This window comes from Mobula birostris, chromosome 16, assembly GCF_030028105.1.
Source record: "Mobula birostris isolate sMobBir1 chromosome 16, sMobBir1.hap1, whole genome shotgun sequence".
Classification (NCBI taxonomy): Eukaryota; Metazoa; Chordata; class Chondrichthyes; order Myliobatiformes; family Myliobatidae; genus Mobula; species Mobula birostris.
This window is the reverse complement of record NC_092385.1, coordinates 58,767,468-58,788,783: the sequence shown is the minus strand read 5'-3', so window position 1 is coordinate 58,788,783 and position 21,316 is coordinate 58,767,468. Positions and strand designations below refer to the sequence as shown.

The 21,316-nt window shown below is 39.5% G+C and overlaps 1 protein-coding gene across 1 annotated transcript; it reads right to left on the bottom strand.

The window, feature by feature from the left end:
* Positions 1-10,795: 10,795 nt before the first annotated feature.
* cyb561d2 (cytochrome b561 family, member D2) lies at positions 10,796-21,303 on the bottom strand. The gene is made up of 3 exons (XM_072280135.1): positions 21,158-21,303; positions 16,192-16,229; positions 10,796-13,037 (listed from the first exon to the last, which is right to left on the bottom strand). The coding sequence occupies exons 1-3, from the start codon at positions 21,282-21,284 to the stop codon at positions 12,534-12,536; spliced, it is 669 nt and encodes a 222-aa protein (XP_072136236.1). The 5' UTR covers positions 21,285-21,303; the 3' UTR covers positions 10,796-12,533.
* Between the last annotated feature and the right edge of the window lie 13 nt (positions 21,304-21,316).

The following is a 21,316-nucleotide window of genomic DNA, read 5'->3' as shown; positions in this document are numbered from 1 at the left end:
TACAACTCTCTGTAAAATGAACTTTCCCTTCAAAACTCCTTTTTAGATCATAAAACATAGGAGCAGAATTAGGCCATTCAGCCCATTGAGTCTGCTCCACCATTACATCATGGCTGATTCCAGATCCCACTCAACCCCATACACCTGTCTTCTCGTGCGAAGCCCTGACCGATCAGGAAATGAATAACCTTCTTCTTAAATCTGTGCTCATTGATACCCTTACCACAGCAAATAGATTGTGACTCTCTACCCTATCAATGGCCTTTATAATCTTACATACTTCTATCAGGTCACCCCTAGCCTCTCATTTACTTCAGGGAAATCAAGCACAACTTATGTAATCTCTCCCCATAATTAAAATCCTCTAATCCAGGAAACATCCTGGTGAACCTCTCTGTACTCTCTCCCATGCAACCATATCCTACCTATAACATGGTAAAGAGAACTGCATGGTTTAATTTTATTCCAAGTATAGTCTGATCAGTTGAAATAAAGATCAAAGTTCAAAGTAAATTTATTATCAAAGTACATACATGTTGCCATATACTACCTTGAGGTTCATTTTCTTGCAGGCATTTACAGGAAAAATAAAGAAATACAATATTGTAAAAATCATACGTAAACAAAGACTGACAAAAAAAACAATGTGCAATAGAAGACAGCTGCGGAAATATGGGCAGCACAGTAGTGTAGCGGTTAGTGTAATGCTATTACTGTGCCGGCAATCCTGGTTTAATTCCTGTCACTGTCTGTAAGGAGTTTGTACGTTCTCATGTGACGCTTGGGTTTCCTCCACGTGATCTGGCTTCCTCCCACATTCCAAAGATGGCAGGTTAATTGGTCACATGGATGCAATTGGGAGGCACAGGCTCATTGGGCTGGAAGAGCCTGTTACCATGCTGTATCTTTAAATAAAAGTAAAATAATTTAAATAAATAAATACCGAGAATCTGAGCTGTAAAAGGTTCCTTAAGAGTGGGTTTATAGGACAAAGAACCAGTTTGGAGTTGTGGTCAGTGAAGTTCACCACATCAGTTCAAGAATCTGATGGTTGTAGGGTAATAACTGTTCCTGAACCTAGTGGTATGGGACCTAAGGCTTCTGTAGCTCCTGCCCGATGATAGTGAGATGAGAGCATGGTCAGCATGGTCTGCATGGTAGTGGCCTTTGATGATGGATGCTGCTTTCTTGTGCCAGCACTCCATTATCAATGTACTCAGTGGTGGGGAGGGCTTGGCACGTGATGAACCACCTTTCTATTCCTGGGCAGTGATGTTTCCATACCAAAATGGTAATGTAATATGCTATCTTTTATATCATGCCAAACCTATAAAGGTAAGCATGGCATATACTTTCTTCATCACTCTATCAATCTGTTTGCCCCATCCAGAGAACTACAGACTTGAACACAAGATCCTAACATTCAGCAAGTAAGTGGAGTAAGCACTACAGCAATTTGTTAAACTAAGATCAGCAATGGTCCATCTTGGGTAACTCCTGCTGAAAAGGCAAGACTAATTAACAACAAAGGAACTCCATCACCTCTTCCTGATTGCTCACAATCCTAACCAATAACATTATTCTTTCATACTCTATCGATCATTCTCCTGGGCACTCCAATCAACAGCATCAAGCATCACCATCAACAGTTTGAATTGCAGCTGCTTAACAAAAAGGTCACCTCTACCTTGATCGGCTGCAAAGAGGTAATTGCTTTCATGAAAGACACAAATAAAAATAAGCAGTAGGCCCAACCACCTCCCAATTTTCCCTTGGTCCAAATTTGTCAGTGTTGAGAAAGGTCTTGCCCATGGCCTAACTTCCTCATGTAGAATTTCACAATCTCCATAATCCACTCATTCCTGATATTTCATTTCCATGAAAACATTTGATACTGTGTATTGGAATGTCTATTCCTTAAACTACAAGTGAGTTTTCATGTATCAGCACGACAGCTTCCTGAGGTGCAGTCTCCATTCTTGCCCATGGCCAAGCTGTTACACTTTGGCTGCACATGGAAATTCAGTTCATCAGAAAGTGTAGACTAGCAAGTGTAGATAAATTTGTGCATGAATTAATCAGTGCATAAGCTAACTCAAACTTGTGAATAATATGTTACGTAGATAATTTAGTGCCAATTAATGGGTGTATGTAAGTACATAAATAATTCAGTGCTTAAACAAACTAGCTCATGTAAATAAGTGTGTAAGTACATGTATATAAATAAATCAGTATGCAATCAAGCTTCTGGGTTTAAATTCAAAGTTCAAAGTAAATTTATTGTCATTGTACCTTCAGTATATGTCTCCATATACTACCTTGAAATTCATTTTCTTGCAGTATTTAAAGGAAAATAAAGAAATACAATAGAATTTATGAAATATTATACATAACAAAGACTGACAAACATCTGAGGACAAATTTTGCAGATAATAAATAAAGAGTAAATAATTAATACTGAGACCATTTATTAGTTGTAAATATACCAGCACAAGTGAATAAAGCAAAGTATAACTGATACAGCATTTACTTGAAATAGAACCTGTCCGTAATCCCAAAGTATCAGCGCGTCCTCTAGTCATTTACCCTATTGCTGACTGCAGGAGTATCAATGGAGAGCTGCTCCTATCCCGGGAGTGGACGGCAAATTTTAGCTCTGCTGGTAGGCTCACAGACAGGGCTCATCAAATGTTCTTGCAATCTGCTGAAGGGTGGATCACGCTGCTGCTGCCACCATCTCACAGCCCACATTTATTCCAGTGGTTAGCTGCTGCTTGCCACAGAGAGCAGACCTTAGAGAGCCTTCTCCTGTGAAGCCGAACATGTCCGTCCATCAATACACCTCAGGAGTGTTAATGTTTACTGCCACAGAGATATCCACCACTTTCTGTCTGGAAAGAATGGGCCATATACTACTTTGAGATTCATTTTCTTGCAGGCATTTACAGGAAAAAGAAAAATAATTTCTAGCTTAGGAAAACGTATATGTAAGCAAAGACTGACAAACCAATTTGCAAAACAAGTCAAACTATGCAAATAAGAATAATTAAGAAAACATGAGTGGTGAAGAGTCCTTGAAAGTAAGTCCGTAGATTGGAGTCAACTGCATTCTCCTTAACATTCCTCTGACAGGTTGGACAACATTGGTTTATGTGGTGTGGTGTATGTGAAAAAGAAAACTGTGACATAGATAAGACTGTAAGGATGCAACTATTGTGAAGCTGATTTTAACAGGAGTATTTTGAGGGTTACGGTATCACTCTTCACCAAAAGAGTGGGGATTGAAACATACTCAGCAAGAGCATGCTCAGTAGAGTGTTGTACTGTACGCAGTTCTACATCCTACACTACGGGAAAGATGTGACTATGCTGGCAGGTTCACTGGGACGTTTGTTAGCTGAATTGGATGACTTTAGTTATGGGGAGAGATTGGATAGGTGGATTTTTTTTTAAGTAAAGGAAGCAGTGCGGTGAATTGATAAAAATATATGAGGATAGGATAGATAGCCTAAATCTTTATTTCATAGGAGGGGTTATATAAAAAAAACAAGAGGGCATAGTGGTGAGAGAGGGTTTTAAAGGGAATTTGAGCAGTATTTTCTAATACAGAGTGGTTGATAATGGAGCTTGCTGCTAGTGAAGGTGGAGGATTCAGACACAACTATTATGCCTAAAGGTATATAAACAGACACTTAAAAAGGAAGGATATGATCCTAACGTAGCAAATGGGATAATTGTTAGCATGGATGTGGTGGGCTGATAGGCCTGTTTCTGTGCTGTACAACACTATAACTCTCTTAAATATACTCTTAATCACTTTTGCTACCTTCCCCACTGGAACCTCTTTTCAAAAAGGGCTGGCCTCCTGACACTCAGCATCTTTCAGCCTCAGACATCAGCATTTGGGATGGGACTTCTGCTCAGACTGCTGTTATATTTTTCATTTTATATGTACAAATGGGTGCAATGAGCTGTCTAGACAGCATTTAAAGCATAGCTTTTAAACTGTATCCTCAATACCTCCGCCAGAGTACTGCTCAGCAACTCTAAGTTCAAAGTAAATTTATTATCAAAGTGCACATATGTCACCATATAATACTCTGAGATTCATTTTCTTGCAATCACAGTAAAACAAAATACAATATAATCAGTGAAAAAGTACATACAAAGACTGAAAACAACCAATGTACAAAAGAAGACAATCTCTCTAAATACAGATACAAATAAATAAATAATACTGAGAACATGGATTGTAGAGGCCTCGAAAGTGAGCCCATAAGTAGTGGAACCAGCTCAGAGATGAGGTGAATGAAGTTATCCAAGCTGGTCAGGAGCCTGACGGTGATCATGATTGAGCTGAATTTTGGGGTGATGCAACCACGATAGACATATCTCCCAAGATCATGATGCTCTCCCACCAGCCTCAATGCTGCTCTGCCTTACACCTAACCATTGCATTCATTTCCTTAGTTAAAGTGTATACATTTAATCAACATTAATCTGTATTTGTCCTTGTGCTGTAACATTGTTGTGATGTTTACAAAGCTCTTGGTCTCATCCTTCCCTCAGGAAAGTCCTAATGCAATAACCAAACCCACGTGCGCTTCATTGCAATAATTCAGAGGCGTTCTATTCAATTAAAGCTCTCAAGCATTATTTTTTCCAGAATCAGCGGCATAAATCACTAAAGTGAATATAGGTGTAAACCAAATGTGCATTTGACTGTGTAAAATCAGTTGAGTTCTGGCTGTAAAGAGGCACCCAAACTTTGGTAAATGAGATACTGTATGTAAAAACAGAGTTGCAGCTGTCATTGTTATACTATAGGTGTGTGCTGCCCCCTCATGGAAATGCACTGTTACCCACATTTTAAGAAGAAAGATATCGGGCGCACGCGCGTACACACACACACACACACACACACACACGCACACACACAGAGCAGAGAGCTCTTACCCTGAATGGACTGTGGACTGTGCAAAATGCAGCCAAAAGAAGAACATTAGCCAAGAAGGGTGGAAGAATCTGCAGGCAGCTACATTCAAAAGATGGTGGTTAGCAGATGATAGGGGCATGATATCACACTGTAGAGATCTTGACATAAATTGTATTGGGTGAGGATTCAGTTGGGTTTGCCTGGCCCTGGGAAACCAGCACAGCTACTAAATTCAAATTAATGATAAAAACTGAGACATTGCCTCACTTGTAGCTGTCTCTCAGGAGTAAGTTACTTGTTCAAAATCTATAGTGATTAAAAGAAGAGAAAAAAAATCTTCATGGGGGGAGAAGCTTGATGCCATCATGTCTAAACCACCCCACTTGCCTGAGAAGCCTTCACTGACCACTGTTAAAACTATTTACACGCTCCTCATACACTGAATTTTGCAGAATCTGCAGTAACTTGTTGTGGCACACTTTCTTCCTTAATTCCAGATAAGTAGTAGCTCTGTTTGTTGCAGTCTGCATGTTTGGCCTGAGCGGAGCTGATATATTATGGGCTGGGTCTCTGTAGCTAGCTGCCTGGTGGTGCTGGAGAACAATTAAGCAAGACTCGGTTCTTGCTTATCTTCTTTGTTGCTTTCAGTGACTCTAATAAGGAGGAAAGTGGCAATATATCTTCCTGTATTTACATACAATCTCTGGCTTTACTTAGCTGTTGCAATCCCTTCCTTTTAAAATTAAATGGTTCTGCTAATTGATACACAGCAAGGTCATAGAGCATACAACACAGAAACAGGCCCTTCAGCCCATCTAGTCCATACTGAACTGTTATTCCATCCAGTCCCATCAATGCACCTGGATCATAGCCCTTTCATCCATGTACTTATCCAAACTTCTTTTAAATGTTGAAATTGAACCTGTATCCACCATGTTTGCCGGCAACTTGTTCCACACTTGTACCACTCTTTGAGTGAAGAAGTTCCCCCTCGTGTTCCCCTTAAATATTTCACCTACCACCCTTAACCCATGACCCCCGGCTCTTGTCTCATCAAAACTCAGTGGAAAAAGCCTGCTTGCATTTACCTGATCTATACCCCTCATAATTTTGTATACAACTTGTCTCACAAGTACCAATCTGGTTAGTTAGGCATCTAACTCGCTGTCTAGGATAAATCCCATTTGTTTCTGTATCAGTTCCATACATTTTGCAGCTAACAAGTTAATTTCGCTGCAAGTTTCTCAAATGGATAAAGGGCCTTTCCATATGGTTTGACCTTCTTCGATCTATGCATTTTCCCACCTGATTTTCAAACCCGGAAGAGCTATTAGATCTTTTGGTGAGATTTTCCACATACTCAAGCGAGCAGACCAAGTTTGAAATTGTATCTCATGTAATGCAGATTAGAAGGAAAGGTGAAAATGATGCAAGAACAAAACCAAACAGTTTCACTATTAATTAGGTCATACACCCGAAAAGGCGGGGAGGACTACATTGTATAACAGAACTGTTATGCCCTGTCTTCAAATCAGTACTTGGAAACACAATCAAACAATCTAGGATCACATTTTACAGTAGTGCTATGGGACCAGAACAGATACTAAACCACCTACCCTCACAAATTGGGTAGCACAGAGATAAGACTGAATTAATGTCCCACCTCCTCCACTGTTCTGTCTCACTCTGGGGAGATGTCCTAAAGTTCACCGCAAACTACCCATGTTATTGCAGTGTTACCATGTTGAATGGAAATTCAACACACTCCAGAGTGACCCACATCAAGTCCCTTTTTGCTTTGTGGCAATCTCTAAACTTCATCCAGCTTTGATCCACTGCACTTCAACCACATTCAGCAAACTGCTTGAAATGTGCTTTCAACTTCCAGAATTGGAACCTTTGACCAAATCAGACGTCTGTAACTCAATCTCACCAATCATTTAGCAACTTGATATAATCATGACTTGTAAGCTATATCAAACCTATCAAATGACAATGCAATTCAGAACACAATAATTAAAGGCTCAGCACATCCTGTATTCAGCATCTTTTATCTGATTCTCAGTAACCCAGGTTTAGATTACTGCTGGTGCTTGGATTAGTCCTTTTTAATAAAGCAGGACTAATTATTCATTATTTATCATTTCATGCATTCGCAGAAATAAGATCGGGTTCCCCAATAGTTTACAGATAGACAGCAGCAACTTGCAATTGAACAATATTTCTAAAACTTTAAACCATTCTGGGCCATAAAAAGAGATAATAGAGGAGAGTGCAAAAAGAATTAAAAGGGAACTTTAAAATGACCTGATCCGGTGAAGATGCAGCTGCCAGTAACAGATAGAAAGAAGTTGGAATTCACTTGTGGTAGAACTGAACAAAACAACTCTGTTTTGAATCAACAAATTGACAAAGTCCTCCAGGTCAAAGAACTCCAAGGGTCGATCAATATTGGAGTAAAGAAATATTTCAACTCAGTCCTGCGGCATTTATCGAAGGAAATTAATCTGTCCACATTACTCCCAACACAGTATGACGAAGGACATGTGGCAAGATATTTTTACTTTACTTCTGTGCTCAAATTCTTTCAATAATAAATGCCAACATATCATTTTATTTAATTGCTTGCTGTACCAGAATATTAGCTTTCATTGACATACATACAAGGACACTCAAGTCCCTATGAACCTCAATATTTTCCAGTCTTTCACCAGTTAAAAATAACTACTTTTCTGTTTTGTGCATCATACATTTTGCTATTTCATATTTTGTGTCTCATACATGTTCTTGCCTGTCCTTTCATCTATTCCTTGAAGCCTCCTTATTTCTTTCTCTTGCTACCAGGTCTTGTGTTCAGAGTATTGTAAGCGGCTTTGGATCTCATATCTAACAAAAAAGTGCCCTTGCATTGGAGGAGGTCCACAGCAAGGTTCCCAACCTTTTTGATGCCATGCACCCCTAGCAGTAACTGCGGAAGTTTACAAAAATAAAAGGATTAACATATGAGGAACGTCTGATGGCTCTGGGCCTGTACTTGCAGGAGTTTAGAAGAATGAGGGTGGATCTCATTGAAAACCCTAGACAAAGTGAAGGTGGAAAGTCTCGCATCGGAGTGCACAGCCTCAGAATACTGATGTCCCTTTAGGACAGAAATAAGGAGAAATTTCTTTAGTCAGAGGGTAGTGAATCTGTGTATTAATTGCTATAGATGGCTGTGGAGGCCAAGTCATTGGGTATATTTAAAGTGGAGGTTGATAGGGTATCAACAGTTACAGGGAGAAAGGAGAATGGGGTTGAGAGGGATAATTAATCAGCCTATTTCTGCTCCTAAGTCTTATGGTCTAAAGGACTACATGTGTGCAGTCCATCATTGTCTACACATTGAAAAGACTCACAATCCCAGCAAATTCAAGTCCCTGATCTGCAAATGATCATCACTGAAGGGGAAGGAGGTGATTTTCCTTTTCGTTCAATATCAGGTTGGTAGCTCCCTGCAGATCTACCAGCCTACCTTTATATTCCAGAAACTATGAAGCTTAAAGTGTCAATGATCTTTAATTCTTCAGATAGCCGAGTCCAGTCATGTATACTTCATGCTTGCCTTTGTGCTCTCTCTGCAGACCATAGTCTCAAGTGTCTCTTGGTACAGTTGCTCCTTGGATAGCAGGACATCGGACTGTATTTCTTAACGTACTTATAATCTATGTAAATTCAATGGGATAAGTGTTCTGCATGTGAAACTTTTAATGTGCACAGAAATGCTGAGTACAAATTTGCTGGATGCCTAAATTGTGATGTTTTAGAGCATTTTTTGGACATAACGCTGTACAAAAATCTTGCTCTATGTAAAAAAAATTATTTATTTAGAGATACAGCACAGAGTAGGCCCTTCAAGCTATGCTGCCCCTGCAACCTCCCACAACCCCAATTTATCCATAACCCAATCGTGGGACAATTTACAATGACCAATTAACCTATCTGTTATGTCTGTGGACTATGGGAGGAAACCAGAGCACCCGGGGAAAATCCACACATTCCACAGGGTGGACATGCAGAGACTCCTTATAAATGATACCAGTTTTGAATTCTGAACTCAGACGCCCGATTTGTAACCAATTACCTTTATAGGTGACAAAAATAAGCATCTGCCTTACTTCTCACTGCTTTAGCAGTTCCCTTTTCACCTTTTATTTCAGTTTAATGAGCAGATGCAGCCTTGTTTGCACCCTTTCGTTATTTGTCAATGCTTGTCAATTTTCATAAATGACGCTTGGGCATAAAAACACTTAACTGACATACATTTAATTAGAGTATGTGCTTCTCCAAAAGTAGCTCAGTTCTTCCCCCTTCCCCATAACTCAAAAACATTTTCAAAGTCTGTCTGCAATATTTGCATTGAATTCAACTGGGAATTTAAAAATAGAGAGGTGATGAATTTAGTCAAGAAGAAGAAAAAGTATGTAAAACTTCAGAAGTCAGGATCAAACGAAGCACATGAGGAGAATAAAGAAGCCTGAAAAGAACTAATGAAGGGAATTAGGAAAATCAGGAGGGGCTATTATAAATCCTTCACAAGTAGGATTAAGGTGAATCTCTTGGTGTTCTATACATACATCAAGAGTAAAAGGTTTACTAGGGAGAGGGTGGGACCACTCAAGAATAAAGGGGGGAACATTTGTTTGGATGCAGAGAATGTGAGTGAGGTACTTGGGAGTACTTTGTTTCAGTATTTACCAAGGAAAAGGAACATTTGGAAATCCGTGGCCTAATTAGGGAGAGTCAGCATGGCTTTGCGAGTGGCAGGTTGTCCCTTACCAAATTGATTGAGTTTTTTGACAAAGTAGCAAGAGAGATTGGTGAGGATAGAGCAGTGGATGTTGTAAGGTGTTTGGCAAAGTCCATCATGGAAGGCTAATCCAGAAGATTAAGGTGCATGGACTCCGTGGCAAATTGACTGTTTATTTATAACTGGCTTGCACATAGAAGACAGAGGGGAGTGGTTAAAGGGACTTATTCAAGCTGGAGGTCTGTAATTAGTGGAGTTCTGTAGGGATCTCTGCTGGGACCTCTGCTGTTTGTGATGTATATAAATGACCTGGATGAAAATATAGATGGGTGGGTTAGTAAATGTGTGGATGATACCAAGATTATTAGAGTTGTATATAGTGTAGAAGACTGGCAAAGAATACAGCACAATATACACCAGTTGCAAATATGGGCTGAGTAATGACAGATGGAGTTTAACCCAGTAAATGTGGGATGTTGAACCTCAGTAGGGCAAATGCAATGAGACAGTACACTACAAGGTCTTAAACTTTCGAGCACCATTGTGAATAACATTAGGTATAAGGAATCTTGTTATTGTCTATTTCTACAACCACACCATATCAATGCACTCGTGTCTAGTGAATTAAATGAAAGGGATAGAAACCAAAATAAAAGATGTTATACGATGGTCACAACACTTAAACAAAAGAATTTTGATCACAGGAGATGGTTACTTTGAAAGTTCACTTTCTTTGCTCCTAAAAAAAAATCAGGCAATAGCCCTATACAGTGCATCACACAAAATGCTGGAGGAATTCAGTAGGTCAGGCAACATCTACGGAGAGAAATAAACATCTGACATTTCAGGCCAAGACCAAGTCCTAATGAAGGGTCTCAGCCCAAAATGTCAATTATTCATTTCCCTCTAAAGATGCTGCCTGACCCGCTGAGTTCTTCCAGCGTTTTGTGTTGTTGTCCTGGATTTCCAGCATCTGTAGAATCAGTTGTGTTTTCCCTGTGCAATATATTATTGGGATAAGCATGTCTTATATAGGGTCTGAATAAACACATGACATAGCACTCGGACACATGAGAGAGGGACATTTATTGTGTGCACACTGACAAGGTACAGTACAAATGGCTTCAGTAAATCAAAGAAATTAGCAATAAAAATCCAACAAGTGGAGCAGAAATATCTGAATCTCTTTGCATCATTATTAAGCACATCATTACCAATGGGAACTGCATATCCCTGATAACTCTGTATTAAAACTTCTTTGATCATAGGATGCTTTGGTATCAACCCTGTTGGAAACTGAGATCCAATCAAACAGATCCATTTTACTGAAGAACTCTCCTGAGGATTTGGGAGTTCAGGTCAGTCAACAGAAAAATATGAGAATGAGTGCATCATCAGTATGTTCAAGTTTTTTTTTGGTATTTTCAAGGTAATAAGAGTTTATACCTTGAGTTACAATTCTTTTTGAATAATCTCTTAATTGCAATGGCAGTACTTCTCAACCATCTGTTCCCTTACTTTCTGAATACAGTCCTACCTCAGCTGTCATACAAAAGATACAAGAGAGTAACAACACTGTCAAAAGGATTCAAACAAGGAATTCCTTCCCACTGTGATTGATGTGATTCTTTTGAAGACAGAATTACGTGGACACATTAGCATACACACGATCAGAAATTGTCTCACCATTATATAATCTTATACTTTGTTTGTTAAACTGAAAATAATTCACTGGAGCTAAAGTACAGCCAGGACAGACTATGTGGTGAAACCAGTGGTTTGGACATAACGCAGATGACATCATTTTGATGGTCCATTATCTACTTTAGCCCATATTTTGTCCCTTGACTTTGACAGAACTGAATATCAAATATGTTATGTAGCAGTCTGTAAATACATTTAGATAGAACATACCACTGTTATAAAGGTGTTCCTCTGAGCTCAAAAGATCAATCAGCAATAAAGTATAATTTTGTTCCACGCTAACTGGAGCAAAATGTTCACACAATATATCACAACACTATGGAAAAACAACAGAACACACACAGGATTAAATACTTGCAGGGCAATGACTTTGGAATATGAAGGTAGAAAAATAAACAGCACATTTAACATTGTATATGCATTAATAAATAAAAAGCTTATCTCAATCAAGACTGACATTAACCATCCTTTTAGTCGTAAATTACTACAGTGAAGGAACCACAAACTCATATGGTGGAAGGGATAATAATCCTACTGAAATGACTGAAGGTTTATGAATAACCAGAGATATAAATTGTACATTTCAAATTATTTCAGATTATCAGAATTAATCTCTTAATGTGAGATCAAACCATGCTTTAGTTTAAATACAGTACAATAGCAGGAGATTTTGGCTTTAACACTGAACTCTATTTCATGCAACATCTTGTCTCATGAATACATTTGTTACCATTTTATAAAATATTCTCTTGGGTTCCAGTCAGTGAGAATGGACTGAAGTAAGCCAGCACTATTCACTGCTGTGCTGATCAGTCAAAGGGAAACACAAAGGAGGGCAACTTGAAGATATTCCAACACTTTAAAAGAGCAACATCAGTTGAGATGGGAAGCAATCCAGCAGTTGGTCAGGCCCACTTTCTCCATTTGCCAGCAGAATCAAGGAGTAGGACTGATTTGCCAGTAGTTTCACCATCTTCATCAATCACCAGCATTGACAAGAATCTCTGCATACTGACTGAAGTTGGTTTTAAGACTTCTGTAGTAGAATTACAGATTAAAAAGAGTCCAAGTAGCTAATAAGCAGCTACTGCCAGGGTGGAAGTGTATTCAAGGCTGTATCCTCTTTTTCCTCAGATAGGCATTTGTAATTTGGTTCATGATGACCAATGCCAACAGAACTGGGCAGCAAATGGCCAGATACCAGTTAACACTAGCCACTGTCCCTGAGAACCATTCCGAACACATGCCCAGTAACAGACTGGTACAGCCTAATAGGTAGCCAACCAGTCCAGAGGTAGCATGATACAATTTCAGTTTGGCCAAAGACCATTTCCTCATTAGTTTGGGATACAGCAGAGTCACCCCACCAGTAGACTGCAAGCAAATGTATAGGACAGTTGCTAGCCCGATCAAACCATGCCAGCTGGTAAAATGTGGTTTGTCATTCAGGTATTTATTATAGCTGATAATGGTCAAGCCCAAGATGGCACACACAGTGGCCAACCCTTGCAAAACCCAGTGGGATCGGACTTTAATTTTCCTCGAGTAGGACAAAATAAGGGAACTCTCTGGAGAAAATAGCAGAATAGCTTGAGTCATAATGAAGGAAAACTAGGGAAAAAAAAGAAACATGGTTATATATCTGCATTTCACAATAAGTCATCTTCCTTTCTGTCTCTGCTATCTCAAAATTCTGGGTGACATTTCTGAAACAGAAAGATAAACAATTTGGCTCACTTTTCTCTTTTAACTTGCTCTGCTCAGAGGCCTCTTTTATCCCACCACATTTGTCTGATGTTTTATTTCAAGACTCTAATATGGCTTCAGCTCTAGCTGCTGTTCACCTTCTAGATATGTTTCCATCATGACAATGACCTATCCACCATTTCAATCCCATCAACATTTCCTTTTTCTATCTTAAGTAATTCGATATTCTTACTTTTGGAGCCATTGTCCTTTTTTAAAGATATTAAAACTATTGTTCACTTCCAGATTAACTGTTCCCTCCCTAACAGCACTGTGGGTGTACCTACACCTCAGGAACTGCAATGGTTCAAGAAGGCAACTCATCACCACCTTCTCAAGGGCAACTAGGCACAGGCAACAAACGCTGGCTTAACTGGTGATGCCCACATCTTGTAAATGAATAAATAAATAAATAGATTCACAGTCGCAAACAAAGGTTACAGTATGACCTGCTAATCTTGTTGCTTAGGTTATCTAGCTTTATCACTTTTGTTATAAATTTGGGTAACCTAACAAGCTGAGTAACTCCATAAACAGGCTATGAAACTGAACAATCCTAAACAAGATGCCAAGGAATATGCTCAGTATATGCAACTTTTATTTCTCACACAATGCTTCTCTTACCAAGCTAGAAGATGCTGCTGGAATTTCAACAAAAGAAGATGTAGTTAAGATATTAAATGGGCTAGAAATTAGTAAATAAGAGGTTTTAAAAAAAGGTAATCAAAGCAAATGAACCACCTGATCCAGATTAGATGCACCCTACATTGCTGAGGGAAATCAGGGAGGGGTATTGTAGAGCCCCTGGCTAGATCTTCCTTACATCTACACATTCACATGTCCAGAGGACTGACAGACCACAAAAAGAGTACAAGGCCAAACCCAGTACCTAGTGATTAGTCTGTTTAACTTCCATTAACTTCTAGAAGTGATAATAAAGGACTGAATTTGAAGTGACTGGACAAGGATTTTAATTATCTTGATGGTCCTTTGATGAGGTAATGAGAGCATTAATGAAGGAAAGGCAATGTCATACATGGACAGAAGTGTGAGGAAGTACCACATTTTAGGCTTGACATCGAAATTGATTCCCATGGAATAAAAGGAGCTGCATTAGCATAGATATGTGAAGTAATATGAAACTAAGTGGTAGTGCAAGGTTGTTTCTCTCACTGAAAGAGGAACACAGTAGAGTTCTCCAGGAGTCAATGGTTTTCTTAGCACGTTAATGACTTGGACTTGTGTGTATGGTACATATTCTTAAAAATGGAGCAATAGTGAACTGGAGAATAACACAATTCAAAAGAAAAATGCCAGAATGATATAATGAGCAGACAAATAGCAAGTGAAATTTTAACACAGGAAAAAGTAAATGATTGGATTTTGGTAGGAGATGTAATATAAATAGAAAGCACAATTCTAAAAGGGGCACAGGCACAAGGAGATCTGGAGGTTTATGCATATAAATCATTGGAAGTTGCTGGGGAGATTGAGATAGTTGTTTAAAAAGCACATGGGGTCCTGCTCATTATAGCATACAAAAACAAGCAAGTAATGATTTCCCAAAAAATCCTTCCAGGTGAAGCAACACTTCACTGAGAGTCTGTTGGGCTCATCTACTGTATCTGGTACTCCCAGTGTGGCCTCTTCTACACTGGTGAGACTTAACGTACATTGGGGACTTCATTGAGCACTTTTGCTTTGTCCTCTTCAAAAGGCAGGCTTTCTTGGTGGCCATCCATTCTAATTCTGCTTCTCATTCACATTCCGACCTGTCTGTCCATGGACTCCTCTGGTTAGAGGAGCAATACCTCATATTCTGTCCGGGTAGCCTCCAACTTGACACCATGAACTTTGATTTCTTTAAGTTCTGGTGATTTCTACCCCATCCTCTTCCTCTCTTTTTCTATTCCCCATTCTGGCTCTCCTACCCTGCCCATCGTCTCCCTCTAGTGTTCCTCCTTCCCTTTCTCACATGGTCCGCACTCCTCTCCTATCAGATTCCTTCTTCTTCAGCCCTTTAATTCTTCCAACTGTCCCTTCCCAACTTTTCACTTCACCCCCCCCCCACCCAGCTACCTTTTCCCTCACCTGGTTTCACCTATCATTTGTCAGCCTATATTCCTCCCCTCACCCACCATTATTTTCTGGTTTCTTCCTGCTTTCCTTTTAATCCTGATGAAAAGTCTCAGCCTGAAAGGTCAAATGCTTATTCCTTTCCATAGACACTCCCTGACCTGTTGAGTTCCTCCAGCATTTTGTGCCTCTTGCTCTGGATTTCCAGCATTTAAAGAATCTCTTGTGTTTATGTCATGATGATTTATTTTCTTAAGCACTATGTCCAGTTCTGGGTGCCATACTTTAGGAAAGATATAAAAGCCTTAGAGAAGTTGCAGAAGAGATACTTGAATGATTCCAGGGATGAAGGATTTTAGCTGGACTTGAGGAGCTGGGATTTGTTCTCTTTGGATAGAAGTATTTAAATTAAAGAAAGGTTTGCACTGATAGAATGGTTAAGAATCAAAAGACACATAACAAATCTGTTTAATAAGAGAACTAAAAGTGATGTGCAGATTCTTTTTAATGAGGTAGAACAATGGTTAGAAATTAGAATGTACTGCTTGAGATGGTAGAGGAGACAGGTTCAACCACAACCTTCAAAAAGGAGCAGGGTAAAATGAGAAGGTGTCAGATTAGACTCATAGGCAAATGGCAGAATTGCAGCATTACAATGAAAACACAAAGCAAAACAGTGCCCACCACACAGAGGTAACGTACATCTTCTGTCCTCATCTCTGCTGGGTTCTTGCCACGGCTGGTCCACAAAGAGACATGCCTACAAGAGCAGCGAACTCCCTCTGAGCTGCTACCTCCTCTTTGGTAATCATTCCCAAGTTCAGGAAATTTGGGAAGGTAGAAAGACTAAGAGGAAAAGTGGCCTATCTTGCATAAGAGAAATAAATGATCCAAATCACAGCCCTCCAATGAAAGTCTCTAAAGACAACAATAGGTTACTTACAGCCAGAGCCATCAGGAATGGATGCCACGAAAATAGACCTAGAACAAAAAATAAGTAAATTAGCTGTTAGATCAGTTGTAGTACAATGAAACTTACATCATCACACTGGACCAGCAGCAATTCATAGACCACGAGCCACATTATAACTGCTGGCTCTTCCTGGTGAACTACATACTTAATTTCATCTCCTCTTCTTCTACTCCTGAGGTCTCTGACTGCCAAAAGAGAATGAAGTTCGAATGAGGAAAGATGAACCACGGAACAGGCAAGGACTCAGTGAAAACAGACAATTGATAAATCAACTTTTCCAAATAAATGTGAGAAAAGATTAACTGCAAACCCATTCATAACGGGCTGAGAGCAATTGAAAAAATTCTCCGCGAGTTGATGCCCTACAATATGAAGAAAGCATACTTAAGGTTGGAAAGCGTCCAAGGTTTAGGAAGTAAAGATCCTAGGAGTTGTAAGGTAGCCAAGAAGGAGCTTAAGAAGTGACTTAGCATGGCTAGGAGAGCATATGAGAAGGTCTTGCTGTGCCGGATTAAAGAAAAACCCAAAGTGTTCTACATGTATGTGAAGAACAGGAGGAAGACTTGAGTGTGTGCAGCACTGATTAGAGATCAAAGAAGAAACACAAGCCTGGAGTTGGAGAGGTAGAGAAGATCCTTAATGAATACTTTGCTTTGGTATTCACCAGAGAGAGGGACATTGACGAATATGAAAAAAAGCATAAAACAGGCTAAATGCCGAAACATGTCGACATTAAGATGATGTGCTGGAATTTGGAAAACATTAAGATTATTAAGTCCCCGGGGCCAAATGGAATATACCCCAGATTACTATGGAAAGCAAGGGAAGAGATTGCAGAGGCTGTGGCGATGATCTTTGCGTCCTCACTGGCCACAGAAGTAGTACTGGAAGATGGCAAATGTTATTCCTTTGATCAAAAAAGATAATATGGATAATCCTGGGAATTATAGACTAGTTAATCTTATGTCAGTGGTGGGCAAACTATTGGAGAGGATTTATGAACATTTGAGTAACCATAGTCTGATTATGGATAGTCAGCAGAGCTTTGAGTGGAGAAGGTCATGCCTCATAAGCTTGATCGAATTCTTTGAGAAAGTGACAAAACAAATTGATGAAGATAGATCAGTGGATGTGGTGCATATGGATTTTAGTAAGGTTCCCCATAGTAGGCTCATTCAGAAAGTCATCATGTATAGGATCCAGGGAAACTTGGCTGTGTGGACTTGGAACTGGCTTGCCCACAGAAGGCAGTGGTGGTTGATGGAGTGCATTCTACCTGGAGGTCAGTAACCAGTGGTTTTCCACAGGGATCTGTTCTAGGACCCTTACTCTTAGTGATTTTTTTATAAATAAGAAAGTGGAAGGAAGGGTGGTTTAGTAAGTCTGGACATGACACAAATATCGGTGGTTGTGGATTGTACAGAAAGTTGTTGTAGGTTACAATGGGACATTAATTGAGTGCGGAGCTAAGCTGAGGAGTGGCAGATGGAGTTCAATCCAGAAAAAATGTGAACAGATACACTTTTGAAGACAAAAGCCTGAAAGGAAAATAATGGCAGGATTCTTAGCAGTGAGATGGAACTGAGGGATCTTGGGGTCCACATCCATTGATCTCTCAAAGTTGCGGCTCAAGCTCTTAGTGATGAGAAAGATGTACATTAGTCAAGGGATTGAGTTCAAGAATCACTACATAAATAAAACTCTGGTTAGACCGTACTTGGAGTGTTTAGTTCTGGTCACCTCGTTAGAGGAAGAATGTAGAAGCTTTACAAAGAGTGCACAGGAGATTTACCAGGATGCTGTGTGGATAGAGAATATGTCTTATGAAGATAGGTTGAGCGAGCTAGGGCAGTTTTCTTTGGAATGAAGGAGGATGAGAAGTAACTTAATAGAGATGTATAAGATAATTAAAGGCATAGATAGAATGTACAGCCAATGCCTTTTTCCACAGACAGCAATGATTAATACAAGATATAATTTTAAGGGTTTTGGAGGAAAGTATAGGGAGGATGTCAGAGTTAGTTTTTTTTTTAAAAAACACAGTAATAAGTGCACAGAATGTCCTGCCAGGTGTTGTGGCAGAGGCAGATACTTCAGAGACATTTAAGAGACTCTTAGACAGGCACATGGATAACAGAAAAATGCAGGGCTATGTGGGTGGGAAGGGTTAAGTTGATCTCATAGTATGCTAAAAAAGGCCAGCATAACTTCATGGGCTAAAAAGCCTTAACTGTAAAATACTGTTCTATTTTCTAATAAGTGGGTAAATTCTGCACTGGAAAAGAGACCAGACGCTCAATACAAATTTCTTTATGCTACAAAATCAACATGTCAAGCAATAAAATAAAATCCCTGTATATGTATTTAAAGTAGAGATAATGGAATGTATTCAGTTCAGCTGAGAAATCTTACACACCATAGGTTGGACAAGTCTGAGTGTTAGTCTTCATTACTATACAAGGATATTTATCTCACTGTATCAGAATCATAAAGATTAAACCTGACAAAACCTTAAACATGAAATTGGAGCACTGTAACATCATTTTCCAAACTTCCATGTCCAAAAATCTGTCTACCAACCAACAGCAGATTTTCAGGATTTAGAAAATTGCAGACTGACGCATTAGAATTCCCAAAATAAATACTTTCTGTACATGCCTTGATATCTGCACTGTTTTAAGTTTATGAGCAAGAAGCTGCAGAAATCAGTGGACTCTGGCCAACACATCATGGGCGCATCCCCACCAGCGCATCTCTAATGAGAATCTACTTCAAGGTGGTAATGTTTATCATCAAAAATCCTCACCATGCCATTTTCTTACAGCCACCACAGGGCAAGAAGTACAGAAGGTTTAAGTCCCACATCACCAAGTTCAAGAACACTACTTCCTTTCAACCAAAACCACCAGCACAACCATAATCACTACACTATAGCAGCACCATCTTGAACAATACACTATAATGGACTCTGTTGTTGCTTGTACTAATTGTGTGCTTTCTTTTAAAAATTGTGTACAATTTATGTTTTTCTTGTGAACGCTGCTAATTGAATGGCATGTGCCTATGATGCTGCTGCGTCAGTTTTTCATTACAAGAAAGAATTTATTGCAAAAGTAGAATTATGCTTCAGCTATATATGGCATTGGTGAGACCACATGAGAAGTACTGTTATTTAATGAAACATGTTAATATATTGCAAGCATCTCAGAGGTTTATTAGAGATACCTAGATTGGGAGGATTGTCATGAGGAAAAACTGGACCAGTCAAGTTTATATCTGCTGGCATTTAGAGGACTAACTGAAATACATATGTTCCTGAGTAATCTTGACAGGGTTAATCTGGAGAGAGTATTTTCATTTATGGGAGGTTCCTAAACTAGGGAGCACAGTTTAAAAATACAACAGAATTGAAGAATTTTTTCCTATCAGACAGCTGCAAATCTTTGAAACTCTATTCTTGAAAGAGTTTTTACTTATTTCAGAGATAGAGATAGTGTCTCAATAGGTTGTGAGGTTATTGTGGGCAGATGGAAATGCAGAGTTGAGCTTATAATCATGTTTTACTGCATGACGGAGTCCGCTTGATAGACAACTACGGCTTCTAATTCTTTATACTTGTAGAGAAGGTGCCTTTCCCTTGTTGATGAATAAACATCAAACTGAAACATGAAACATGAATCATGTGGCTTTGGCTCTTTGGTATAAAATGAAGCAATTCAATGGGGAGATAAGAAGCAAATGGAAAATAAAGGATCTATACCATGAAGCCAGGGTACTTATTGAGTTTCTCAACCATTATGCTACAGAATACCTTCATGCCCAACCCTGTTGGGCCAAATATACATGGGCTTTCAAACCATTTAACAACACGACCATGAAATATGACTAATGAGGTCAATACTCTAGTCCAATCCCAACACACTGAAGTTCCACACACTGCAAAGATGTGCATGTTGCCTGGCTTCGCACTGGTATACACTTGAAACCCTGTTCTTCTGACACAAATACCCAGTACACCCCTCATATTGATACAATATACCTGCACTCCTATTCTTAATAGGACACTGTACTCGAAGTACCATCTATGTGAAAAAGACATAAACTTCAGCCTCAACTCTATGAATGCACGACCGCGGGGTTCAAACACTTTGTGTTGACTCGATTTTCCAAGAGCCCATGACAAAAAAAAGCTAAACACCCCACCCTTGTGATGACAAAAGTCTCAGAATAACAATATACTTAAGAGCATTCTCTTGTTCACAATTCCCTCTGTAATAATAGATACATGAAGCACCTCTTTACCCAATAAATTGCTGTTCCTGTTTATTGATAAAGATTATTGGTCAAGAGCCTTTTAAAAGCTTTTGACTCCATTAAAAGTTTACTCTTGCAAACTGATTAGCTACATACTCATAAAATTAACTTATTCGTCACGAACGAATTTCCCTTCATACAGATCTTGACTCCAAAAATTGCTTAAAGTACCCTCTTCCTTAATCATCCTTAACGACACAGCATAGTGCTTTCAATTAATTCATCATCAGCTCGAGATTCTGCAGATGCTGGAAATCCAGAGCAACACAGAGAAAATGCTAGAGGAACTTAGCAGGTCAAGCAGCATCTACAGAGGAATAAACAGATGAAGTTTCAAACGGGTCTCATCTGGAAACGTCGAGTGTTTATTCACTTCCGTAGATGCTGAGTTCCTCCAGTAATTTGTGTGGGTTGTTAAGTAGTTTATCGTTTTTGAACCTATTTCTACTTTACAGTACACAGCCTGTCTCCAGACCCACACCTGGAGCTAAACTTGTGGACCCTGTCACACACAGAAGCGCAGCCGGAGCTCCGCCCCCTAGTTACGGGTAGTCACTAACCCGAGCGCGCACCTACTACAGTACTCATTTCATTTCGGACTCAGCTGTCAAGAGATACTCACTCGTCCCCGGCCTACTGACCACCCCGATCCCGATAGTGAATCCCAGACACAGAAGGTGTGCAGCCATCCCGGCGGCTTTCCGCAGTAGGCGGTAAAGCCAGAACTCCGAGCTCGGCTCCGCCATCATTACAAGCCGTTAGAGCGGGCGCCGCTGCGTCT

What these genes read in the sequence shown, in the direction of transcription:
- cyb561d2 (XM_072280135.1), bottom strand. Translation starts at nt 21,284, where the DNA reads ATGATGGCGGAGCCGAGCTCGGAGTTCTGGCTTTACCGCCTACTGCGG. An exon ending in GGTCAGTAGGCCGGGGACGA is followed by an intron (nt 16,230 to 21,157) that starts GTGAGTATCTCT and finishes TTTTTGTTCTAG; the next exon opens with GTCTATTTTCGTGGCATCCA. An exon ending in CATTCCTGATGGCTCTGGCT is followed by an intron (nt 13,038 to 16,191) that starts GTAAGTAACCTA and finishes TTTTTTCCCTAG; the next exon opens with TTTTCCTTCATTATGACTCA.